Below are 25,546 nucleotides of genomic sequence, written 5' to 3'. Positions count from 1 at the left end.
TACAGCGTAAAAACAAGTACAATACAAAATTCACTTTTTTTATTTTTCCAGAAAAGAAATGTTCGTATTGTTTATTTACCACATTTGCTACACAACAAAATACAGATAATTTTCAGTTTAAGTCTGAGAGACATAACCCGACAACAACAACAACAAGAACAACAACATCAATTATCTAGCCCCACAACTCCACAATGATAAACATGTTTATCCTTTAACCGGTATCAACGAAACACAACTAACTCGACAGAGATATATGCTGAACCTAATCTATTATAAGCGTAGCATCTGTAGATACCAGAGTCTTCCAACCTTGCGTCTTTGATCATAATGTTCCCGTTGTCATACACTGCTACAGTTGAGTTGGAAGCAGTAATAAGCTTCACCTGCGTAGAAAGAAAATAATTCGAACGTTAATTTTTAAACGGACATGTATTATTCTTAAACCGGCATAGTCCGCTGCCGTGGCAAATAAGTGGTTATTGTGCTTGCCTGTAACCCAGGGGTAATGGGTTCAAGCCTCGCCGCTGCTACAACTGTAGACGCGTGATGTGTCCTTGGGAAAGACACTTAAAGGCAATTGCGTCAACCCAGTGGTCACTAATGGGTTGTCCAAATTATTAGCTACACACAAAAAAATTCAAACAAAAATTCCCTAAAATAATCACTCACAAAGTAGCATACATGGTAACTCGTAAGCTGGCACAAGGTGTATAAACACCCGTGTTATAACGACTGTCGTTTTCCGGCCACGCGAGGATTAACTAAGTTACATTCATTGATTCATTGATTAATTATATGGTATTTTAAATGAATTAAACGATCGCTTTTGGGACAGTAAAAAGCGTATGTGCCATTAATCTCTTATCTCTTATGGGTTGTCTAAATTGTCAGCTCAATATTATACGAATAATAATCTCAAAAGTCATAGAGGTTACATATACGTGTTGGCTATTTCGTAAGCAACCACCCGTGTTATAACGACTGCTGTCGTTGCCCCTCTACGCGGAGGTAAATATTCTACTTTCATATATACTGGGGTGGAGGAAGACGCGACACCTTTAGCACATAATGTCCAAATATCCTGATCGTCTTTCAAACGGTCTATGATGGGAGTCGCAAAGATACGGTTTTATAATTCTTTGAATATTCCTTATCCACCACCAAATAGGACAAGACTAAAAAGGGGTCCCATCATTTCCCATCCTACCATACGTCTTCCAAACCAAATAAACGTATATTACGTGGTTTGTTCCAAGACTTCGACCTTCCGGTGTTCTCCAATATAACCTTGGATGTGGCGAACCAGTGGTTGGGCAGTCGAATGCCCTAGAACCTCCAACTTGAACAAAAAATCTTCGAAACTTGCGAGCTCGTATAGCAGCCGGTATTGAGTAAAACTAGGAGTTCATAATAGACAGTTAGAACAGTGGTTAGAACGCCTGCCTGTAACGCAGGGGTAATGAGTTCAAGGCTGTACCATTGTGGGCGTATGTGTCCTTGGGCAAGACACTTAGAAGACGGGACACCTTTATCACATAATATTTAAATATCTTGATCGTGTTTTAAACAATGAACAACGGCCTATGGAAGTCGTAAGGATACAGTTTTATAATTCTTTGAATGTTCTTGTTTTTTACCAAATGGGTCAAGAAAATATAATAAAAGGATGTCCTATTTTTACCCCACCTTACTATATATTATGTTCGAACCGTATCCATCATATCCCACAGAACTATATTTTGTTCCTTAAATTACCTTAAACTCGACGACTCGACTCACAGCACCAGCAAGGTTGGTCAAAGTACAAACGTACTTGCCAAGGGTATTCCTATTAATACGGCTCAAAATTAAACGCCCACTTTCCAGAACACGAACGCTGTAAAATATACAAAAAAAAATAGTTGTTTGTTTTCGATAGGTGGAACTTAAAATCAGTAACTTTGCAGTAATAAATTAGCAGCCACACATAAAAAATCCCTTTAAAATAATCAACCGCAGAGCCACAGAGTAACACACAGGATAACTCGTAAGCTGGCACAAAGTGTATGAAACAGAACACCCGTGTTTAACGACTGTGGTTTTTCGGCCACGCATGGACAAAGTTAGTTAGATTGATGCATTTATAGCGGACAGAAATATCAATGATATGTTTTTGAAAGTAAAAATACAGGCGGGTGTTACACTATAAATATAGCGTTTTTTGTATAAAATTGGGCGTTTTAAGATTTTGGGTTACAGGTAAACAAACACATTACAGTATATATAGTCTGGTGTGTTTGTTTGATGAGAATTTATAACGTTAAAATATCATAAGGGTCATAGGCAATAATTAAATATATTAACGACTGTCGTTTTCCAGGCACGCGAGGATAAAGTAAGTTACATTCATTCATTCATTCATATTGGCAGAACAAAATGCTATAATTTAACCGTTAAAAAAACTTTAAAAGGGCTTGCATAAATTACCTTTTAAAAACCTAAAAAAATGTGTATTTTGACTGGTAACGAGTATTCCCACTATCGAACCTCTTTCTAAAAAAACACAAAAATCTCATACTTTCCTCTCCACGAACCGACCGTCAACTCCTGTCCGCTCGGTGTCGCCCAGGAGCAGGTAGCGATCGGTTTTCCTGAAGCGGGGCTGCAGTCAGCGAATGCTGTCGAACCGGGTCTGACTTGAACAGTGCTGAACAACTGTTGTTTGACTGACGGTGCCGATGTAAGAACGTAAAGAGATATACTTTCAATGTCGTGGCTAAAGGATATGGGCACTTGTTAAAGGATACGTGTATTAGCGGGGTTTAGAAGTAATCTTTTGGTCGCGTGTTGTTACAGAATAATATATCTTAATATAAGTAACAGCTCCTGATGCCGGGATAAATCAATCCAGTGATTTTTATTACATTGAGCACGGCCTACTAGAGATATCTCTAGTAGGCCGTGCATTGAGTTGATTTAAATGTACAACGCTCCCGTTTTAATTTTTTTTTGTTTAAACACCCTGTACAGTACAGTGCATAGCGGGGTGGGGAAGACGGTACACCTTTATCACATAGTACACAAATCAGGGTGATCGTGTTTTGAACATTTAACAACGGTGTATGGGCGTCGTGATGATGCGGTTTTATAATTCTTCGAATTTTTACCTACCAAATTGGAGTCCGTTTCACACTACACCCAGCTAACCACTTACGTGTCCAAAACGCAAATTTAAAAACTCTATACCTTCCTGTAGCGTCTCTGTCTTTGCACCGATAAGCGCCTTCGTCAGCGATCTGAACCTCTCGAATTCTTAACGTCCCGTTGTGGAAAACCCGATGCCTGTATGTGGGAACAGGTACTGGAAACCCCGCTTCTTCACCGTTGGGTAGAACCCATAAAATATCAGGAATCCGTCGCGAATGTAAACCACGTTGTGCCGTTCTATCTCGGCAGTTTAGGTATAGCACGTCGTCGTGCATAATTCTTCGTATACGATGCGCTGTACCTCTGTTGGTATAATGATTATTACATCAGTGTCAATTCGTTAGATTGTTTTGAGTTGTTACTACTTTATTCTACGTTGGCGAGATTTTACAAAGTAACATGACATAGGACCTGGAATTTTGGTCAGATTTGGCCAACCACCCCGTTTGGTTTTTACTTTAACAATAATATTATATAGTAGGGTGGGAGAAGATATGACACCTTTTTTATTCTATTATTCTGTCATATTTGGTGGTAAACAAAGAACATTAAAAAAATTATAGAATCGTATTCTCACCACTCCGACCAGGATATTTAGATATTATGTGCTAAAAGGTGTCCCGTCTTCTCCCGCCCTACGTCATATAACACTGTTTAGTTGGGAAGATAAGGTTCTCGATTACAAGAACAGAGATTTAAATTTCTTAAAAAACGCTACCAATTTGATTTTGATTTTCAAACATTAGTATAATAAGCTTAAACGAAAATTAACTAAAATATTCTAAAGTGTTTTAAAATCTTAATACAGCATTTGTGTGCGTGTCCATAAACGGAACAAGTCATTGCAGTGTAAACAGTTTGGACAGTTATCACTTTTCTATTGATTCCAGTCCATAAGTCCACTTACTTAAACAGATGGTAAATATGACTAAACTGATCAGCAGACCACTCGTATATAGATCAATATGCTTACTTTGTGTCTGTGGTTTCGGTCAGCTCGATTTTATGTACGAACGGTGTTGGTAAATAAAACGGCGGCGGTGTCGGTTGCACTGAACAGAATAGGAATATCGTTAAGCCAATTCTTAGGCTGCCATTCATGCTTAAAATTAACGCAAGTCAATTTAGGTTGTGACCCAGTGCGTCTGTACACAATTGACATAATTAAATGGTTTATAATCTGGTTTGCTTCATTTGCAAAGGTTAGTCCTGTACTAATGGCCTATATGGTTCGAAGCATGAATCTATGCATTCATTAAGCTCAAAATAAACCGTGTGTTCTCTTGCCAAGTCATCGGCTTCGAACCACAAAATATTGGAGCTTATTAATAAACTCTGCAGGACTAATTCGACTGACGTCAAACGATTATACAGTGTTTATGCAATAAATGATAATCAGTGTATGTTTATGAACACATGAAACAGTTTTCTTAATGCTGTTTTAAATAATATAAAACGGAAAATCGTTTGTTTTTAGGTACGTTACGTTTCATAAATACACAATGTCTTATAAAAACATCTTACGTTTTAAAAAAAAATTGTCCTGAAAATACGTTATATTTTACAAATAACCCTGTCAATGAATAAAAATGCGTAATTTCTTTAAAAAAACGTTGTGTTTAATACGTTTTGTTTTATTTAACTTGTATTGTGTATTCTACAAACCTGGTGCTCTAGTCGTTGTGTACGGTGTGTTTACAATCAATTGAACTTGAAATTGAGCGCTGCCGATCTCGTTATGCACCATACATATGTACCAGCCTGTAACGTAAACTATATATATCATACTGTGGGGTAAGATGGGATATACCGCTAACATATAATCTCATTTATTTTCTGAACAGTGTTTTAAAAAAATCTATACGCACTTTTGGGGTTATATAGAAACGGTTATATAGTTCTGTAAATATTCTTCGTTTACTGCCAAATTTAACGAGAAATGAGAAACAAAATGCTCTTTCTGCGCCTATTACGCCTTTTTTAATAAGGCGTAACAAAGTATGACGTGATGAGTTACATGATGTTGTATTATATAGTAGGTTGTAATGGTACATGTTTTCATTTTCTTTTATCGTTTCTTTTAATAGTAAACAGTGAATAAAAATAATTATACAACCGTGCCCACCCAACTCTGAAAGCGCTTTGGTAATTGTTATTTTTTTAGGAAATAGTGATATTATGTGCTAACGGAATCCATCTTACCCCATAGAGAGAAACAGGAAGAGAGACAACAAGATATTGTGTTTTCACATATGCACAATGGTTTAATGCATATACAACAAGTGTGTTTAAAATTGGTATCTATTGAAATATTAAACCGCCATGATGAACTTATACACCTCTCATGCCCGCTGTCGGGTTATAAAACGGCTGTCAAATTTTCACAACATGGAAAACATACCGGCGTCTTCTAAGCTGAGTTTTCTAATAATTAAACTTCCGTTCGAAAGTTGTTCCACATTTGAATCGTCTCCGTTCAAGGTCTCTCCGTTTCTTCGCGTCCATGAGTAACTAAAAGGAATCGTACAATAAGTATTTTACTTGCAAAGGTTAAACAACTACAAAAAAGTAACAAAATTGTAATATAGTAGGGTGGGGAAAGATGGAACACCTTCTCATACAATTTACTCGTTCTATTCGGTAGAAAACAAAAAAAAAAACATTCAAAGAATTATAAAACCGCATCCTTACGACTCTCATATAAGACCGTTGTTAATTCTTTAAAACACGATCAGAATATTTGTATATCATGTGTTAAAGGTCCCCCTCTTCCCCTATCCTACTATATAGTGTACATTTTTTTGAAACGTGTTAAAACGAATTATACTTTTTAACATGAAGACAAAAGTTTTGTATATATAGGTACATTTAATCTCATATTTATGTATATTAGCCAAATGCGCAATAAATTAATTGTAAAACAATAACTATAGTTGTGCTCGAATCACATACCTAATTCTACCATCATGTTCTGTTACCAGAGTTTAATCCAAAAACATACAGTTAAAATGTTACCCAGGTTAAATTTACTATTGATATTTGCGTAGGAGTTATAAAAATACACAATAGTGTTATGGGTTATACCTCGGTAAAGGTATAGCTTGTGCTTTGCAATCCAACCGTGTCGATTTTCCTTCCTTACCACGAATAACAACCGGCAAATCTTTTATCACTTGCGGCGGTAAAGACAGTATATTCACACGCACCGAGCGCTCAATTTTTCCAATCGCGTTTTTCGCTTTACACGAAAATTCAGCCTGAAATTCTGGGATCGCCTGGAAATTGTAATACAGCTTGTGGTACACCGTAATATGTAAGGAATCTAGGTCCACGCAGAAACCGGTAGAAATAATACAGACAATGCGTGAAATCGTATTTGCCAGGTTGCGAATTCTCAGACGTGGTAACATATACATTAGCAAACAAGACCAGACTGTCTACTGGGTTCGAAAACCACCGAAACCCTACCACACACATAAATAATGCAAAGGGCTGACAGATTAAAGTTTTTCTGGCTTCACGGGTCTTGGCAAGTACATTTACTGGCATTACATTTGTAAATATAAAACAGAACTAATATATTATGTACAGAAGACTTAAACTTAATGCAAAGCTTTTTTATACTTTAATATGGCCGTAAAATTTTCTGCTGTCATATTTTAAGGCTTGGTAATATGTAAAAACAAACAGCTTTATCCTGTACGTCGGAAAACCTGCTGAAAAATTACCAGCTATTTTGGTACTGGCATTTTAAGTTTATAATATAGCTGTACAGTAATAATAATAATCAATCTATGTCGTATTATTACCCTGTGTATGTACAAGTCGTTATCCGGGGTTATAAGGACTCTGGACGTCTGAGAAGCAAGACTCGTGTTTCCTAATGTAGCTGGCCATTCCCAAATAACATTAGGCGTTGGAATGCCTGTTTATATAAGACAGTTATACAAATTGACTTTTTATGTACTTAGTACGTATGCTTGAAAGTGTGCACGTTTTAAAGCGAGATGGGATTTAGATACGAACCGGTAGCGCGGCATGGAATGCTCTTAGATAAGCCGTATTCAATGGTAATGTTGTTTGTCTGATCACCAACGAAGGCAGGGGTTGAATACATTACATTGACGCGTGCTTTGTACGTTTTCGATCTGTCAGTGCCGGAAAAACCACATGAATAGATGCCATCGTGTTCATTTCCGACGCTGAGTGCAAATACCTTGTTATATCTGCCTTTGTGACGTAATAGGCAACCCTTTACCTTGGGATGATTACGTCACCGTTACGGATGATTGAGTTGGGAATTGCTTGGCCTTCGACGCCATCTTGATTTCTTTCATTCGGTAAAAACTCCCACACAACGATTGGAGACTTTTTCGGACAAGTTAGATTGAAAGCATCACCATAGTTCACAAGAAAGGCATCAATACGGGTGCGGTTATCTGTCAGCCTTGATATATATTATTAAAACTGCTGTTTTATTCCTTAATTGAATTCGTCTGGCTGCAATGTTATTGGGGGTCACATGCAGACATTTTAGCAAGACCTTGCCGATAGAAGCGATAAATTATTCAAACACCCAACGAAAGCAACAGAAGACACATCTGTTTCTATCTGAACAGCCACCATTTTAAAGGTCACTAGATCGGCGTATCCAAATTACCTGTTATTTGCGACGTTCCCCATTGGTGCATACGATTTAGGCTTCAAGTATTTATCTACTTTTTGATCACCCCAGTGACCTGACTTTTGAGCACGATCTGTAAAATGTGACATTTTTATTTTAGGACATATTTTTCGGTCATTTGAATATTATTTAATTGGTATTCCTACAAAAAATAAATTGTATAACATAAGTTAGTTTTAATTGTAAAGCAAACTTCAATTTTAATCGAATGGTGTTTGAAAAGGGTCTCTTTTAAAGGCATTGCTGGCAACTGTACGCTTGCAGACTTATCAGTGCTAAAGGCGTACGTGTATTCCGCCGAAGTGCTGAAAGCGTGTGGTCTAAACCGGCACTTTTTGCAAGCCAGTACACTTGCTTTGCACTATGCTTGTAACTTACATGGCTGTCAATGACTAGTACCGTATGATAATGTACTTTACAAATTGTCGATTGACATTTTTTGCATTTAGTTTGAGTTTTAAGTGTTCTTAGAAAAATACCTTGTTTTAGTAGCTATAAACGTGTATATGGCTCTATTAAAAAGGTGTTAATATACCAACCTTGGCTTTTCTCGTTTAGTCGCGTTAGGTTTGTGCCTGTGTACTTATTAAGAACTTCTGTAATGGCTGGCAGAGAAAGAGAACCGAACGCTCTGTGAAGAAAACATTAAACAAGTTAGTAATGTTTTGCTTTAGCTTGTGTGTATTACACTCATTGTATAGTGTCCTCTGATCTGTTATTTCGTGACAGTTCATACACTAAACAAAACTGGTAGATTGTATATGTACAGCTCATCGTACATGTGTTATTACACACGAGGCACATGCATCGACACAATGTATTTTACTTGTGTGTCGTCTTAATACAGGACAATTATACACAAAGTATATTTCCACTGTAGAGCTGAAATATAGTGCATGCGTCTCTACGTTTTATTTTGTATAAATATGTTCACATCCCATGGCATATGGCTATTGTAATTGATGTAACAAGTTCTTTGTTGGATAATAACCAATATCGCGTTTTGTAATCGTTCGAAATATTTTAAAATTAGGCCTATTACCTCGTCTTGTGTGTATCCGAGTTATAAATCACAGTGCGCCGACTGCCATACTCAAATTGTAAGCCGTCTCGCTCTTGAGGCAACAAATCGCTCTAAATAAAAGAAATGATATATATACATGTATATATATTAAAATTTGTCTAACACACGAACATTGCTGTTGTCAAACATGTTGGTTTCATCCTGTTACTATTTTATATTGTAAGAATATAATTAAGATAAAACTGATAAAACCGTTTATTACCTGCGGAAATTCACCGTGTTCCCGATTTTGTCTTAGAATAATAATTCTGTTGAAATATTCGCCCGCCTCGCTTGTGTTCATTTCATGTTTCAAACTGTGGTGACCGTTTATCGTATCATGTGTAGTGTCTTGGGTGTTAAGCGGTTTAGTTTGAGTGTTATTGACTATTTGAATATTTTCCACATGTGTCGAATTCGTTTTGAAAATTTCGGAGGTAGATGGTGGTACAGCTGTTGACGTATTTGATGACGTAGCTAATGACGTATTTGATACCGTAGCTGATGATGTAGTTGATAACACTGTTGTTGGTGTAGTCGTTGGATTTATTGATGGCGCCAATGTTGACGTAATTGTTGACGTCAGTGATGACGTATTTGATGACGTCTTTGGTGGTGTCGTGGATGACATCAGCGGTGACGTAGTTGAAGACGTAAGAGGAATTGTTGAGAGGAAAGATAGTGACGTCGTGGTCTCTGAAGCGATTGTTGACGTTGGTAATGACGTCATTGATGCAGATGACGAAATAGTTGACGTCACATTTGTCTCTCTGTCGTTCCCACTATCGCTTGCAGCAACATTAGTTTTGGTAGTTAAACTTGAAATATTCGTTTTTGCTGCTGTTGTTTCCTCCAGGCCACCTGTGGTGACACCGTGTGACGCCATGTTTACGTCATGAGCGATAGTTACGTTACTTGATCTTGGAGTTTCTGTAGAAAGAAGTGGCCCTGTGGTAAATATGGAATCGGTTGAAACACCTGCAAAAATATTGTCGTATTTTAAGTGAGATCAATAGAGAAAAATTGTCTTTATGGTAGGGTGGGGAAAGATGGGGAACCTTTTCATTTTATGTTTCGTGCCATTTTGTAGTAAACAAAAAAAAAACATTCAGAGAATTATAAAATCGTATTCTCACGTTTCCTACAGAACGTTGTTTTTTATTTAAAACACAATCAGAGTATTTGGATTTTATGTGCTAAAGATTTCCTGTCTTTCCTCACCCTACTATATGAAGAACATGAGTATAGTAAACATACAAAGGCATTATTGTAATACACATGACTTAAGGTGACTGTACACAGTATCCGGAATTCGTTCGTTTTGTCTGTTTTGTTCGAATTTCGCTGCCGCATGCGGAACTCGGTAATGGGTTTGCATACAACTTCGCAAGCGAATTCGCATGCCGAATACTGTGTACAGCCACCTTTACAGGTTAAATTTCACTTATAATTTAAAAATTATGCTTAATTTAGAAAAAAAATGGTAAGTTTTCAAACCAGGAGCTTCGGTTGTCATAATTTCCGTCATGTTCTGGATTTGTACTTTGTAATTTGCTGTCATATATCCCGCTCTATTAGCAGCAATACAGCTGTGGAAACATGTTAAATTCACAACGATTGATGGATCGAATATTAAAGCCGAACCTGTAGAGTCCTGAATCGTTGTACGAAGTATGTCGAATTACCAGAGTGCCGTTTTTGAAGCTTTGGAAACGATCGTCTTGTCTTTCGCCGGTTAATATGGTATTAGATGGGAGTGTCCATGCATATACAGCTCCAGGGGACGCCTGTCGTAAAATCGGAACTATAGTTCAGAAATTTCTGCTATTTAAACTGTCAGCATGGGAAATGGGCTCTGGGAGTTGGGTTTTTGAAATGGGCTTTGCTTTTAACGGTTTACGATAATTAAAACAAGGGGTTCCGCCGGTTCCCATAATAGAGCCGAAATTGCTTGCTTATTAACCGCTCTGTGTTAGTCAGCGAAACCACAAATTTTGGTCAATTTTCTTGTTTTTTTCGAAAGCAATTTTGTCTGCTGTCAACAATTTGTTCATTATTTCTTACCGCAAATGTCAAGGTTCATACGGTACGTAATTTTGTTGTTGTTTTTTTGTTTTTCTTTTAAGGTAAATTGAATATATTGCGGGGTAAGATAGATATACCGTTAGTACATAATATCCTACATATCTTAATATTGTTTCCAAGAAACAGCAACGCTCGGTTAAAGTCGTAAGTAAGGTTAAAGTATATATTTCTGTAAATACTCATGGTTTACTTTCATATGGAATAAAAAGAGAGAACTAAAACATGGACTGTAAGTCCAATATTTTTAAAAGAATGCTCGAAATTAAAAACATAAAACAAACAGTTTTTTTAAAGAATGTCACGAAATAATAATCATATTGTGATGTTGTTTTGTGTATGTGTGTGTGCTTTTTTGTTGTTGTTGTTTTAGTCCTCGCTGGTAAAAATGCATTTCTTAAGTTTCGAAGATATATAGCACAGGCCCGTATTGGCAGCTCCACCATTCTCTTAAATAGTTGGCTGAACTTCAATGCGGTTTAATTTTCCTAGGCGCCTATGACATCACTAAGCTTTGATTCTGGTACAATGTCGTGATCGTGTTTGAAATTGTGACAAATTATGTTTAGGTTTAATTTAAACGGTAGATTTATTAGTAGATTAAATTTGACCGCGAACAAAGACCTAATTTAGCAGCAGTTGCAGTTTTGTGTATGAAATAACTGCCTTGTGAAAAAACGGTTAAATTTTGTCAGTCTTTCTTTTAAAACACAATAAATTATGAGTGCCGATTTTAATACCAACGTAAGCTTTATTAATGAGTTCATGTTTAGTGTAGAATTTTTGAGAACGGTAAAGAACCATAATTCACATTACCTACCAGTGTTTCACAATTCAATATTTCGTCTTTTCCTTTCGTTAAGTGAACACTTGGTGTGTCGATTTCTTCATATACATCTGGCACCACTTGTACCCGCTTTGCCCCAATATCTGACGAACCGCTTGTCCCAATCCGTTTGCTTGACGTAGCTAGACAGCGGTAAATCCCCGAATCCGATACTCGCACGCCACGAATAAATAACTTGCCTTTCATCGTGACGATAAATCGCCGAAAACGTTTTCCCGCGCCGACTAAGCGCTTATTGGGTAAAATCTAAAAAAATAAATATTTTGTACGCAGTTTTCATTTTTTAATATTTTTTTAAATAAATTTATTTTTTTAATTTTTGTGTAAGATCCAACTGTATATTACTTGCAAACATTATGTACACAGTTTTAGTAAATACTTAATACGTCATATAGGAAGTAATGCCAGCACGCACGGGTACATCAGGGGTAAATTTAAAACTTGAATTTATACACACAGATGCTGTGGTCCTAATTGCACTGGATTGCGGTCATTACTTTGATTTCAAACCGAACTCTTGTGACCGTATATCGGAAATAGCAATTAATGGCCTATTGCCAATTTGTTGTACAAGTTTCCCTAAATCGCTGTATTCCATGGGCAAGACAATTATCGGCAATTTCTTCAACTCCAGTGGTCACTAATGGGTTGTCCAAATTATCAGCCATACATAAAAAAATATTCAAAAAATATTCACCTACAAAGTAACATACAGGGTAACTTGTAAGCTGGCACGAGGTGTATGAAACAAAACTGTGTTTAACGACTTTCGTTTTCCAGCCACGCGGGGATAAAGTAAGTTACATTCATTCATTTGTGATATTCGTCGATTTTCGTATAATCTTAAACGCAAGCGAAATACACGGTTATACCCAAGAGATTGTCGGCTTCGGGTATCCCATTGCAGTGCATTTGATAACGGCCATCTTGCCAGGCTTAAAAAGTAGTGTTGCAATGTAGTCAGGCCGAGGGTCGATCACCATGGTCCAAGCCTGGTCGGCAGCGTTCACGGCGCTAGGTCGAAACTCAACTCTGGTTTGAAGCAGCATTTCCAGAGTGCCATCCTATATATTGTATTAGAATTAACAACGTTTTCCTATATAGCGTATTAGAATTGCAATTTTTGTAAAGGTATTAATTGTAAAATGTTTTATATGTAATTGGAGCGGAAAGATGGGGGACAATTTTGGCACTTAATATCCAAATATCCTGATCATGTTTTAAAAAATCAACAACAGTCTATGGGAGTCTTGAGGATACAGTTTTATAATTCAATAAATGTTCCTTGTGTACTACCAAATGAGACGAGCAAACAGAATGAAAAGGTGACCCATCTCCCTCAATCTACTACATGATAAAAGCTATTGCTAAAACTTTCTGTATATACGTTGTAAACGAATTAATAGCAATGCAATTAGATACAATTCGCATACGTTTAATGCCTTTTAAAATTGCACAGAAAACTATAACTATAAGAGCTATGTTAGAACATAAATCTGAAAATGTTATCGCCAAGACAGGCTTCATACGTGCGCACAGTATAAGATCAAACAAAATTATTGGCAGGTAGTCTTATCCTGTTATACATATGTAAGTCAGCTTTGGCAACTGCTTGGCCAATACACTTCCGTGGAAGAAAACAAATAAAGAAATATAATTATCTCAAACCTAAAGGTAACGGCTTCCAAAAAAATATTACAAAAATGAAAACATAAAAAAGTTTTGATTTTTTCAAAATGATTTTTCAAAAATGTTTTGTTGTTTCTTATATTCTATAGTAAGAATACAATATAACTTGTAAAATAAGCAAAACACAGTTTTTCCTAAGTTGATATAGCTCTTACCTCTGGTCGAAAACGGTTGCCAAAAATAATCATTCTCGTCTTATTCTGGTGAAGAATTCTTGAAGCTTTTGCTAAAGTAGCCGATCTTAACCGAAACGCGGGGGGTGGAAGCTTGGTCAGCGGCTCTCCAATTATCTGTTGCAACCATAAAAAAGTCGTTTTTAGTTTAACGATAGTACTGTGGGGTAAGGTGGACACCTTTAGCATATAATATCCAAATATACTTTTCGTGTTTTGAATAATTAACAACGGTCTATGGGAGTCGTGAGGATACGGTTTTATAATTCTACCAAATGCTTTTTTGATGTTTTATACGCATTGCTACTTTTGGAAATGAATGCGTCTTTTGGTAAATATTCAAGATGTGTCTATATGTAATGTTTAATTGTTTTTGTATGTTGAATTACCCGTACCGGGCTTGAACCCAGGTTATATAAGTTTGCCAATTACTTACCGATAGTCTGTACTGAGTTCTGTATCTTTTCCGACGCTTTGCAAACGAAGTTAAGTTTAGAGCTGAGTTTAAATACGGAGACAATATTCGGTTTAATTTCCTCTGCCTTTCCGGGTATTCAATCCAGCACTTCATACGCACGCTTAGCCGGCCCACAAAGGTAAAATTTGTGTATCCAATGCGCGTGGTGTAGGCCTCTGGTCTCTCTGTGGCGTTACAGTGCATAAGAACGAGTGATCCCACCCGGTTATCGAGTCGAAAACTCCCGCGGAGTTTGTTTTTCGTCCCGTGCTTATACAACAGCGCTTCTGTAATACAAAACACATCAACCGTTGTGAAAAATCAAATCTTTCAATTTTTATCGGTATGCGAATTTTAACAAAGGGGAAAATTTCGCTACATTTGCACATCGTCTATTTTAGGTATTTGCCCATGTCTGGTATAGGCGGTTTGAGTACACAGCAGGATTAGGTCATTAACCGGGACGCTTTTATATCACGTATGTACACCAAGTTATTATCAACCTGCATACACCGCCTAATTTTTGAGACACCAAACTTTACGACAAAATTACAGCTTAGCAAATATTGACCATGAGGCTGGCACACCACGCATTGAATTCAACTTCATGTTGAACTACGTGAGATGTCCCTTATTACAAGTGGGTCATATTTTAAATTATACAAAATCAAATAAATGTTTAACAGCAGCTATTGAAAAAAATATTTAATTTGTTGTAATAATTTTCAAATTCTTAATTTACTTTGGCATCATTTTAACAATGGCTAAGATTTATTTGCGGTTTTGTGTAAAAGGTTTATCAAGTTTATTAGTTTTTATATGGCATGGTATAATCTTTAAGTAAAACATTGTTTTGCAAAGGTGGTTAATATCAAATGTGTACCACCAACCGTTTTCGATTTCCGTAAGACTAGAGTCTACATTGTAATCTGTCGTCCGTACGTGTCTTGCCCCTCGCCTGTCAATCAAACTCGGCGGCGTGCAAGTAATATTAGAGAAATGAACCCTTGATATCTCTTGCTGACGTAGCCACCCCGGTGATTGACAGGTGGCGCAGATAGCCGGCTGGTTGCGACTAAAGATACTTCGTTTACACCTGCGGATTGAAGCCTTATATTAAACAGTTACTTATAAAAGACAAACAAGTCGCTTGGGTGGGCCGGGTACTGCGGTTGGTCTTGACGTACAGATTTATCTCTAGGGTTTGAAATCTTAATGTAAAATCTAAAGTATGCTTATTAGATCGTTCGTTTGACTTTGTGGACCACACGCATATCTTTTGGGGCTACGCTAATCATACGCTGTCTCCGAATTTAAATTAAAACCAGGGACCGCCTTTGTTAGGACGTCTTATTTGGTATATATAAGTAAGATTTTATTAATTTAGTTAAACTTTTACCTATATTTTCCGCTCTCTCTGATCCACTGATGCAGCCATAGCAAATGGCATGAGCATTCCCACGGGTTTCCGTGCAGGTAAACGTGTTTTAACCGGTTTATTCCGGCTAAAATTGAGCGGGGAAATACGGTGAATTTGTTGTTAGATAAGTACAAATATTGCACGTTAGAGTATCTGAAAAAAATACGAGTGTTTAAATTAATCTATAACATATAGTACTTTAAAGGATAAAATGGGACAAAATTAGCGCATAATATCCAAATATCATGATCGTGTTTTAAACAATTAACAACGGTCTATTGCAGTCGAAAAAAACACAGTTTTATATTTCTTTGAATGTTCTTTGTTTTCTATCAAATGGAAAATAGAATGAAAGGATTTGGTATAGTAAACAAAGAAAATTTACAGACTTATATAACTGTAGACCCTCGACTCCAAAGAAACGTTGTTAATTGCAATAACACAATAAGAAGATATTGAACTTAGATGCTAGCGAGTAACGATGTTCATCTTGACCCACAGTTATGCTAAAATTAAATTTCGTGGACATGCAATTGTTTCTGTGTACAGACTGTCGGTGTAAACATTTATCCAAATTAAATGGAATCAAATTTTTTTAAACAACTAAAATCCTTCCTCTTCAATATTGATTTGTTAAATAGTTATTTGATATTTGTGGTTATTAGCATACATCAAAAGGTACAGTTTTCCTGTTTACCATTTGGTGCCGTATTAAGTAGGGTGGGGGGAGATGGGTGTTTTAAACAACTAACAACGGACTATAAGAATCGTGAGAATACGGTTTAATAATTTTTTGAACGTTCTTTATTTACTACTAAGTGCAATAAGAAAATAGAATGATACGGTGTCCCACCTCCCCCACCTTACTATATATGTAAACACTAGTATGGTATGTGTGTTTACCTGAAATATTGGCCAAAGCGGACTGTGACAAAGGTGTCAGGGTGTAGACGTGTCAACGCGTTTCCTTCTAACTGAATCGACCGCAGTTTCGTCAGTCCCAAAAAAGCTTCCGGGTGAATGAAATAGAGTCTATTGTTGTCCAAGTACAGTCTTTTCAAGGCACGCAAGTCCCGGAACGAATTTTTCTGAACGGCGCTCAGTTGGTTCCAGCTAAGCCTTAAAATACTCAGGTTTTCGAGACCCGCCAATACACCACCTCGCACCGAGCGTATTCTGTTACTTTGCAGAAACAAAAACCGTAGCGTGGATCCGTATACTGAAAGTCTGTTGTCCGGCAAGCGTGTAATCTTGTTATAGGCAAGGTTTATCTTTTTTGTATTGGGTGGGAATACCGAAGGCACGGTCGTGATCTGCTGAAAGGTGCAGTGTACCTCTAGCGAGCTGTAACAGAAGCAGCCATCGTCGCACCACGGGTTATTAATTGAAGAGTTCTCTCTTTCCCGTGCGCTAAGGTTTCGTGCTTGTTCAAGGGTAGTCGGGATCCCAGCGTCAAAACGGCGTGAGTCGTGCCTGCCTACCACTGTAAACGTGCGTTGAGTGTGCTCTGCTACTTCAGCGATATTGTTTGTTTTATCGCTGGAACCACTAACAACTTGCGTTCTTCTGAGATCCGATGCATCCGCACTTTCAGCATTGGAAAATGCCAGCAATAAAATAACGAATCCGACATTCATTGTAAAACTTCTATCTATTTCTTAGTTAAACCAACGGCATTCTCAAGCAGCAGAAAACGCTAATACTCTGTTACAGCCCAAAGCCAATAAAACCTCAACCTAAATACACTCAGCGCCTAAGAATACACACGTGCACTTTTACGAAGTGTTCCGAAAATGCCTTGAAGTTTACCGGTTGCAGTTAATCAACTAGAAAAGTTACATGTTAATTAATTACCTCAAAAGGGCAGTGACCTTTTCAAATCGGTTGTGAACCTAAATCTGGTTACCTCTCGTTTGCCAAATGCATTTCCGCTTTAAGTAATTGTTCATATATATACACAAATAATACAGGAAGGTTACAGGCAATCTTAGGCCTAGATTAAAAACGATTTGCACTGAACACCTGCTGTTGTAACAACGTAATGAACGTGTGCACCAGATACTTTATGCTACATCAAAACTTAGGCATTACTGCTACTTAAACTTAGCCTTTGCCGCTGGTATACAAACATAATCTGCCGCTGTCGCCTGCGCTGTGACGTTTTCGCCAACCCGATTTTCGCTGAGCCGACGAGATGTGCTGGCTGCCTTTGGCCGACATTAAAATTCCAGACCGGGTTTTCGACTTTCAACCGCGGGTAAAGAAAGGTAGCGGTTAAGGATATTTGTTGTAAAGCTTTGCGGCTTTCGCATTGTACCTTGACAGAGCACGGCGCAATGATAGCTTTAATCATACGATTTCAGCAACAGGAATATCCTGTTCGGTTTATTTCGATATCATATCTGCCATCAGGTAATTGCTAGGTCGCTGTAGGTTCAATCGTAATCTGCATATTCAAAGCAAGCTTCTAAAATGCAGGTAAACCCTTGCACGTCTTGAGATACTTTTGAACCTCACATATAAAACAAAAAGATACCAAAATTTTAAACTTGTCATAAACCACACGCGTACAAGCATTTAAACTAGAAATTGATGGGAACTCTTTCCGATGAATAACCAGCAAACTTGCAGTCTCATAACCGCTAGGAAAGACAAATATATTTTAGGATTACAAAGTACACAAGGCATGTAACCGCTGTTTGGCGTTCCTGTACCTTGACGTTGCCATTCATTCTTAAATAGTCCGTCTTGCGACTTGGTAATTTTTTTTTAGAAAAAAAATCCTAATTTTTTTTTTGTTTTTTTAAAGAGAAAAATCGTTGGTTTTATAATTTTTATTATCATGAATGTGATAACCGTATAGATTGGTAAAAGAGTGGTTTAACCCGACGTTGGTTTAACCTAAAGGTACTGGGTTCTAATCCCGGGAGAGTAAGTTACAACATATCAGTGTTTATCTGAACGTTCGTCTTGTCGCTGATCCTTTAAAAACCATTCTAACATTTAAATCCGAAAAATGCTGTTGTCATATTAACTGTACATTTGATATGAGAAATTAAAGTTTAACATTACGACGAAGGATTTATACATATACATATACGGTCGTATACTTTGTAATATAGTCGCATGTTCGTGCATTTTGTTGTCACCTGCATCGTATCACAGCTTATGAAGGATATAGAATTATATTAAAATTATTTTCATGTCAATCAGGTTTACTTCTGTGCGAGGTTAGATTTCAACTGGCCTTTTTCCACGGAAGTTGCCGGCTCTTTAGCGCCAACTGACGGGAGAAATATTTTAGAATTTAAGGTAAAATATCATCGACTTTACTTCAAACAAATTTTCTTTGAGGGCGGATAAACGTCTTACCCCATGGCCTATTGGTTGTGTACTGTTCCAAATGTGGACTACAAAGGCCAACAAAGGGTTTTAGTAATAGGGAATTGCTTTTATACGTTTACATATTGTGTATGTGCTGCTGTAACAGATTTGTCCAGTACCGCATAACTGCTATAATATTTGTGTAAATTCTTTTAACACCGTTTACTTTAAACCATTGTTGCGGGTATGGCGCTTCACCAGTCAGCCGTGTTTTTTGTTTATACTACTACCTACGTGTCATGTATCAACATATAGGTTTCGAACGTTAACGCGAACTTAGATGATCCGGACTGGTATGTAGGCAGATCGGCATCACGAAACCGCAGTGAGACGTATTACCACTGCTTAAATATTTTTCTTACTCGCTCTTCGTGCTGGAACGGTGGTGTTGTATAGGCGTTCAATGGACCGAAACATAGTTTAAGTCCCGGCAGCAAAACGTGCGCGTGGTATTTGTAAAAAGCTGTACTGGCATTACGTGTGTCTGTTGTGGAAGTATTGGTACAGTAACCGTGTAGTCGTATAGTTTTACGTTTTAACGAGTGTTTTTACTGCGTGGGCAGCTTTCGTATGTAAAATATGTTTTGCCAAGGTAGAATGTAAACACAAGGTGTTATAGACCGAAAGATTCTTTAAAATCCATGAATCTTTTTCTTTATTTCATAAATAATAGTTGAGATAAATGAGTAAGGCTTCTTAACAAAAGTAGTCAGATATAATGTATTCTAGAATTCGCGGGACTACTGGATTGCCAAGCTGTCCCGCGAGGCCTAGTCTAGTAGAGAGAAAGGCACTTTTCTCTTGTTTGAGTCGGTAATCAATAATGTGTCTCGTATTCAAACAGCAGGCACATAGAAGAGAAATCTAGTTACAGTAACCGACAGGACATGCGTTGCTACGAGATTGGGAAATATTAATTACAACTAGAAAATTAAACGCAGAACTGAAAACTAGACTGCGGATACTGTACATACTGGAATTGAATGGCTTTCCAAGCTTTATCTAATCAACTGTATTATGCAATATACGAAAGGGCTGGTAAGTGTGTTTTCAATGTATGTTGTAAATCTAAACTGTGTTTATTTACTACATGTTCGTATGTAGATACACGTACTGAAGATTGGTTGCTAGTCAAGAGTCCTTGGGTACCAATTACTGTCGTATCATGCTATATGCTGTTGTGTTTGAACGCCAAACGAGTTACATCTCAGCTACCAGCTTACCAATTGCGTGGTACCATCGTCGCGTATAATGGATTCATGGTTTTGTTATCCGCTTACATGACCTTTGAGGTATGGGCCTGCATGTGAATCATTCATTTTAATTAGTCGCTTCGTATCCTAACCGAGCCAAAATGAATGAACGGTGATTTTGCTATTGTTTTGCTTTTGATACCGCTTTGATGTATAGGCATTTGCTGGTACAGCGGTACAGTACTGTGCAGTACCGTAACGAACATCAACTTAATTACTAGTTTGGTTGAAAACAGCTCCTAGTAAGACGTAATGCCATATGTCACTATTGGTTACGCGCTAACTGCTAGCCACACATTCAGTATAATTACTATTATAAAGAAACAATTATAGTGGATCTTAATTATAACAAAAGTAACAAAAGTTACATTGCCTAGTAAATATTATTTACCAATGCAACTTTTGCGAGAAAAAGCAAAGCTGTAACTGTAATCTAAATACGGGCATACTGTAACGACAACTGTTTTATTCGCAGTTCTTCGGAGCTGCTTTGCAATCCAATTTCGGCGTTTTATGTGTCCCAGTGGATTACAGCCGAGCACCAAGCGCTATGCGAGTAAGTAAACTTAGTAAGAGACAGTATCCTGCCGCAACAATGTGTTCGTGTACTGGAAATATGATACCAGTGCTCATTTATAGAGTGCTGTATCATCACGATTATGTAACAGAGCCATATAAAAGTTTGCGTTTGGTAAAGAACTACCTATCCCTTTTAGTCAACACATACCAGTCTGCCTTTGCGTGGGCCGTAGACTTTGCTTTATTTGTACTTTCGCGTTGAACAACGAAAAGGCGCAAGTTTTAAGTGCACACGTGGTAATACTAGAGACGTAGCACTTCTTTATCTATAGAACTACACAGTACACCCACCATTTGTCACAGTTTGATATTTAAAAGTAAAAAGCCAACGACCGAAACGAACTGGTTAACGTTTGAAATATATATGTGTGGTGGGGGGAGATGGTACACTATTAGCAGATGGGACACCGTTGTTAAAACACGATCAGGATATTTAGATATTATTTGCTAAGGGTGCCTCATCTGTCCACATCCTAATATATATACACTTAAAACATTTCTTTAAAGTAATAGTGTCCAATCCTTATGTAGAAATACCATATACTACGAACTGCTATAGTTGATTAACTATGCTTGGAAGCGGATATAAGTCAAGTATAAAATGTCAATTGTTTTACGTTTTAGATGGCTAGCGTGTGTTGGATATATTATATTTCGAAGTACATTGAGCTGGTCGAGACCGGGATGTTTGCCTTGCGAAAGAAATTCAATCAGATATCGTACCTGCACGTGTACCATCACAGTAGCATGATATTTGTGTGGTGGCTGGCCTGTAAATACGTGGCCGGTGGGCAGTGTAAGTATATCACGTATATATATATAGTAGGGTGGGGTAAAATATGATACCTTAGCAAATAATATCCAAATACTGATTGTGTTTTAAACAATTAACAACGCCAACGGTCTATGGGAGTCGTGAGGATACGGTTTTTAATCCATTGAATGTTCTTTGTTTACTACCAAATGAGACGGAAAAATAGAATAAAACCGTGTGCCATCTTCCTACGCCCTGCTATAATACTGTGGGGTAAAATGTATAGCGTTAGTACATAACATATCAAATTTTTTAATTGTGTTTTTAACGCGCTGTTAGGGGCCTGCGGGAGATACGGGTTTATAGTTCTGTAAATATTCTTTGTTTTCTAACACATAGTATCATAAGAGAAAATGAAAACGTGGACCACCTCACCCCAATCCATTATATATTTTATTTGACATATTGTTGTTTCTATACATTAGACGTAGCAGAATGTATTGTTAATGAGAAACTAGTCATGATAGTTTTACAGTGGGCAAAATATTGAGACATGCACTGTGCGTGGTAGGTATATAAGAGGACACGCTAAATTATATGCGCATCAATTTCTGACCAAGAAACGAATACCAACTTAGTGTAGAACCGCGATGACATTAGTTTTCATTCATTGTTTGTGGGTGAATGAGCGCACCAGAAACGACTGACAGACATTTCCATTCTTTTATTATGTCACACAAACAATGCGGCGCGTTTTTATAACAAAGAAAATAATGGGCGCGCCACCGGAGTATAAACATTTATTAGGTGACTTAAACATACACCGCTGTAAACGTTAACGTGTTATTGTCCTCAACTAACTCTTTAGTATTTATGTGGTTACCAAAAGTAACATTTGCGCCGTGTTAAATAATGAACAATATATTACCCATACAAAGTATGTCTATATAAACTAAGCAAATATTTCAACACTATAGTATGATAGTAGGTTGGGAAAAGATGGATCACCCTTAGCACATAATATCCAAAAATCCTGATCGTGTTTTAAACAATTACCAACGGTCAATGGGATTCATAAGAATTCGGTTTTATAATCTTGTGATTTTTTTGTTTACTACCAAATGGGAGAAATGGAATAAAAAGCTGTCCCATCTTTCCCGACCCTACTGTATAGCAATAACTATATCGCATATATGAATGTGTGTAACGACTTTACCACTCTCGTCATACCTAAAGGTTAATATTATATTCAAGTATTAAGTTATAGCTGAAAAGAATGCGCCTAACTTAACAAAAGGCAGTACGTAGAAGTGTTGACATTGCGACTCGGTGCCGCACTCGTATTGTACTACTAAGAAAAAAAATGCCTCGGAAAAAACGGTTGGAGAGATTTAAAAACGTTGGTGTTTTTGCCACCCCGTTTTTTAAACTTAATAGTTTATTTTTCGAACACCACGCACACACCCTGGCGTATCTGTCTCATATATAACTTACATAGGCTACACTGTGGATTTCTAACATTGGGGTTTTATATACATATTATATACTTATTGCAACATAATACTAGATGTAGTTATTACTTTATATATATTGTACTGTGGGGTGAGGTGGGACATCGTTAACACTTATTATCCAACATTTCTTTCTTTTAAACAAGTTACAACGATCTTTTAGAATTGTGAGGCAACGATTATATATTTCTTTGAATGTTCTTTTATTACTACAAATTGATACGGAAGAACAGAAATAAAACATGTGTCATCTTACCCTACCCTGCTAAATTTGAAAGAGTTGTAGTAGAGGGGGGGAAGATGGGACACCTTTTCATGCTATTTTCTCTTCCCTTTTGGTACGAAACAAGAACATTCGAGGAATTATAAAGCCGTATCCTCACGACTCCCATAGACCGTTGTTAATTGTTTAAAACACAATCAGGATGTTTGGATATTATCTGTAAAAGGTGTCCCATCTTCCCTCTACTATATACCTAATGTAACCTCAAACATATCTTTCAGCTTACATATTCGGCGGCATTAATTCCTTCGTTCACTTTGTGATGTATACCTACTATGGGCTGAGTGCTGTAGGTCCTCATATGCAGAAATACTTGTGGTGGAAAAAACATCTCACTATGCTGCAACTGGTATGTACATGATTCAATAATGAAAAGTAGCTATTTTATGTGCACTGTTTGTAACCGACACATAGGCTACAGACTATATACTGACGACAACGTTAAAAATGCGTTTGGTTTCAATTGAATTTGGACCACAGTTATGAGCACGCATGCCTTTAACCATAGGTAATGCGTTCAAGGCTCATCGTTGCTACCATTGTGGGCTATATGTGTCCTTGTGGGCGTATGTGTTCTTTTGGGCGTATGTGTCCTTGGGAAAGACACTTAGCGACCATTGCTTTAACCTAGTGGTCACTAATGGGTTGTTCAAATTATCAGCCATACATAAAAACTGTCCCATAAAAAACACTACCACTAAGTTACATACGGTTAACTGGTAAGCAGAAACGAAGTTTGAGAAATAGAAGACCCGTGTTAATTACTGTAGTCGTGTAGTGTATAGTCGTCCCGCCACGCGAGGATAAATACGTTGCCTTTATTCATACATTGCACTCAACCGTCATTTTTTCTCTAATAATGAACTTTTACCTTAAATTTCAGAGCCAATTTGTTGTTCTATTTGTCTACTGCATATATAGCATAGTGACGGAATGTGACTATCCGAAATGGCTATGCAAACTGATGATCGCGTACGCTATCACACTTCTAATGCTGTTTGGGAACTTTTACATACACGCTTATAATAACAAGCCTAAAAAATCGTTGGGAAATGGTACTACCAAAAAACAACACTGACGAAAATGATTTTTTGCTTCATTTTTAGAATAATACGTGTGCAACTTGTGTGTATTTATTATATTTAGTAAATCGACAAATTAATTTTTATTAACTATACCAACTCGTGCACAAGTATAATTTTGAATATTATTACTTCACTAATTCGCATTGTGCGTAATTTTTGCCGCGTTTATTAGAAAATAACACGTTTGAAAAGTTTTCAAAGTCTCCAATCTTCTTTAAGCATGTGAGCAGCTTTTTCGCCAATCATGTAACACGGCGCTTGTATATTTGCTGATGTTATTGCCGGCATTACTGAAGCGTCGGCAATTCTTAGGCCTTTTACCTTGTAGACCCTGGTAGAACATAAAGTTTTACTTTTTTACGTACAACTTATACGTATACTACTGACACAGTTCTCATGCCCAAGTGTCAGTTTGGACATTTTAATAGCAGAACACCGAATGCTAACAGGACACGAACTGTATATAAATGTAGGTCATACATCCTGTGAAAACATTCTGGACTCTGGTTGATGGCTTTCTTATTTTAAACCCATATACATTCTTTTTGATTTCATCAATGTATATATAACCAGTAGTTATATACATTGATTTCATACAAGTATACCTATAATGTTATGCGACTTGGTTGTTGTCTAATACAACCACGAGGCACCTAATGAGAAGAAAGAGAAAATAGAATAATAAAAAGGTGCCCCATCTTTCCCCAACCTACTGTATTCATCATTAGTCGTAACATTTAAATGACAAACCTTAATCTGGGGTCAACAACCGCCAAGTTATCTTTCTCATTTCCTATCTTAGCTGTACAACATGGGTGGTATGACGTCAGAGTCTCCATTCTTACCAAACAATCGTACAAATCATCTCTGAAATTTGAACAATAACAGAATGCACCAATAAAAAGCTTCTGTACTAAAATAATGATTTTACCCCGTTTTTCTGTTGCATTCGTCGTATAAAAACTTCTGCTTTGCTCCGAACTTGCGAAAAACTGTCGTGTTTGCAATTTTCTTTGCAGTACGAAATGCTGAATCGAAAATTATTAAATTATTTTTAAAACAACCTCTTGCCATTCATAAATTGAGCCAGTAC

At 37.1% G+C, this 25,546-nt stretch overlaps 3 protein-coding genes across 9 annotated transcripts in view; 1 reads left to right on the top strand and 2 right to left on the bottom strand.

Moving 5' to 3' along the window:
• Positions 1–17: 17 nt before the first annotated feature.
• Positions 18–17,350, bottom strand: LOC149741567 (uncharacterized). 2 transcript variants are annotated; one of them, XM_089893263.1, is made up of 25 exons: positions 16,508–17,350; positions 15,584–15,757; positions 15,075–15,280; positions 14,164–14,471; positions 13,710–13,844; positions 12,738–12,929; positions 11,839–12,111; positions 10,581–10,723; positions 10,434–10,525; positions 9,160–9,914; positions 8,916–9,007; positions 8,413–8,504; positions 7,850–7,946; positions 7,448–7,636; positions 7,216–7,391; positions 6,999–7,114; positions 6,274–6,464; positions 5,591–5,700; positions 4,855–4,950; positions 4,163–4,241; positions 3,229–3,492; positions 2,561–2,758; positions 1,759–1,879; positions 1,245–1,400; positions 18–386 (listed from the first exon to the last, which is right to left on the bottom strand). In XM_089893263.1, exons 1-25 carry the CDS (start codon positions 17,239–17,241, stop codon positions 225–227), a joined length of 5,151 nt encoding a protein of 1,716 aa, XP_089749389.1. In that variant the 5' UTR covers positions 17,242–17,350; the 3' UTR covers positions 18–224. The 2 variants fall into 2 exon arrangements, with proteins under 2 accessions (XP_089749389.1, XP_089749392.1); XM_089893266.1 differs by having other exon boundaries at positions 9,160–9,866.
• LOC149741566 (very long chain fatty acid elongase 4-like) lies at positions 8,408–24,653 on the top strand. Of its 3 annotated transcripts, XM_089893510.1 has the most exons (8): positions 8,413–8,526; positions 18,818–18,916; positions 19,930–20,026; positions 20,093–20,280; positions 20,717–20,797; positions 21,445–21,616; positions 23,590–23,717; positions 24,252–24,653. In XM_089893510.1, exons 3-8 carry the CDS (start codon positions 19,972–19,974, stop codon positions 24,444–24,446), a joined length of 819 nt encoding a protein of 272 aa, XP_089749636.1. In that variant the 5' UTR covers positions 8,413–8,526; positions 18,818–18,916; positions 19,930–19,971; the 3' UTR covers positions 24,447–24,653. The 3 variants fall into 3 exon arrangements, with proteins under 3 accessions (XP_089749647.1, XP_089749636.1, XP_089749629.1); XM_089893521.1 differs by lacking the exon at positions 18,818–18,916 and having other exon boundaries at positions 8,408–8,526; XM_089893503.1 differs by lacking the exons at positions 8,413–8,526; positions 18,818–18,916 and having other exon boundaries at positions 19,833–20,026.
• Positions 24,488–25,546, bottom strand: part of LOC149741563 (choline dehydrogenase, mitochondrial-like) — a 35,799-nt gene continuing 34,740 nt past the window's right edge. For all 4 annotated transcript variants that reach the window (XM_089893388.1, XM_089893385.1, XM_089893384.1 and 1 more), the window contains 3 exons: positions 25,385–25,481; positions 25,204–25,320; positions 24,488–24,784 (listed from right to left, as the gene is read on the bottom strand). Coding sequence is in view for 3 of the 4 variants with exons in the window: in XM_089893385.1 (XP_089749511.1) it covers positions 24,649–24,784; positions 25,204–25,320; positions 25,385–25,481 (350 nt within the window). In the remaining variant the exon portion in view is untranslated. The remainder of the gene's footprint in view (positions 24,785–25,203; positions 25,321–25,384; positions 25,482–25,546) is intronic.

The sequence above is a fragment of the Ciona robusta genome, chromosome 1 (genome assembly GCF_009617815.1).
Source record: "Ciona robusta chromosome 1, ASM961781v2".
NCBI lineage: Eukaryota > Metazoa > Chordata > Ascidiacea > Phlebobranchia > Cionidae > Ciona > Ciona robusta.
Note: the sequence above shows the minus strand (reverse complement) of the source record. Positions and strands in the feature narration are given on the sequence as shown.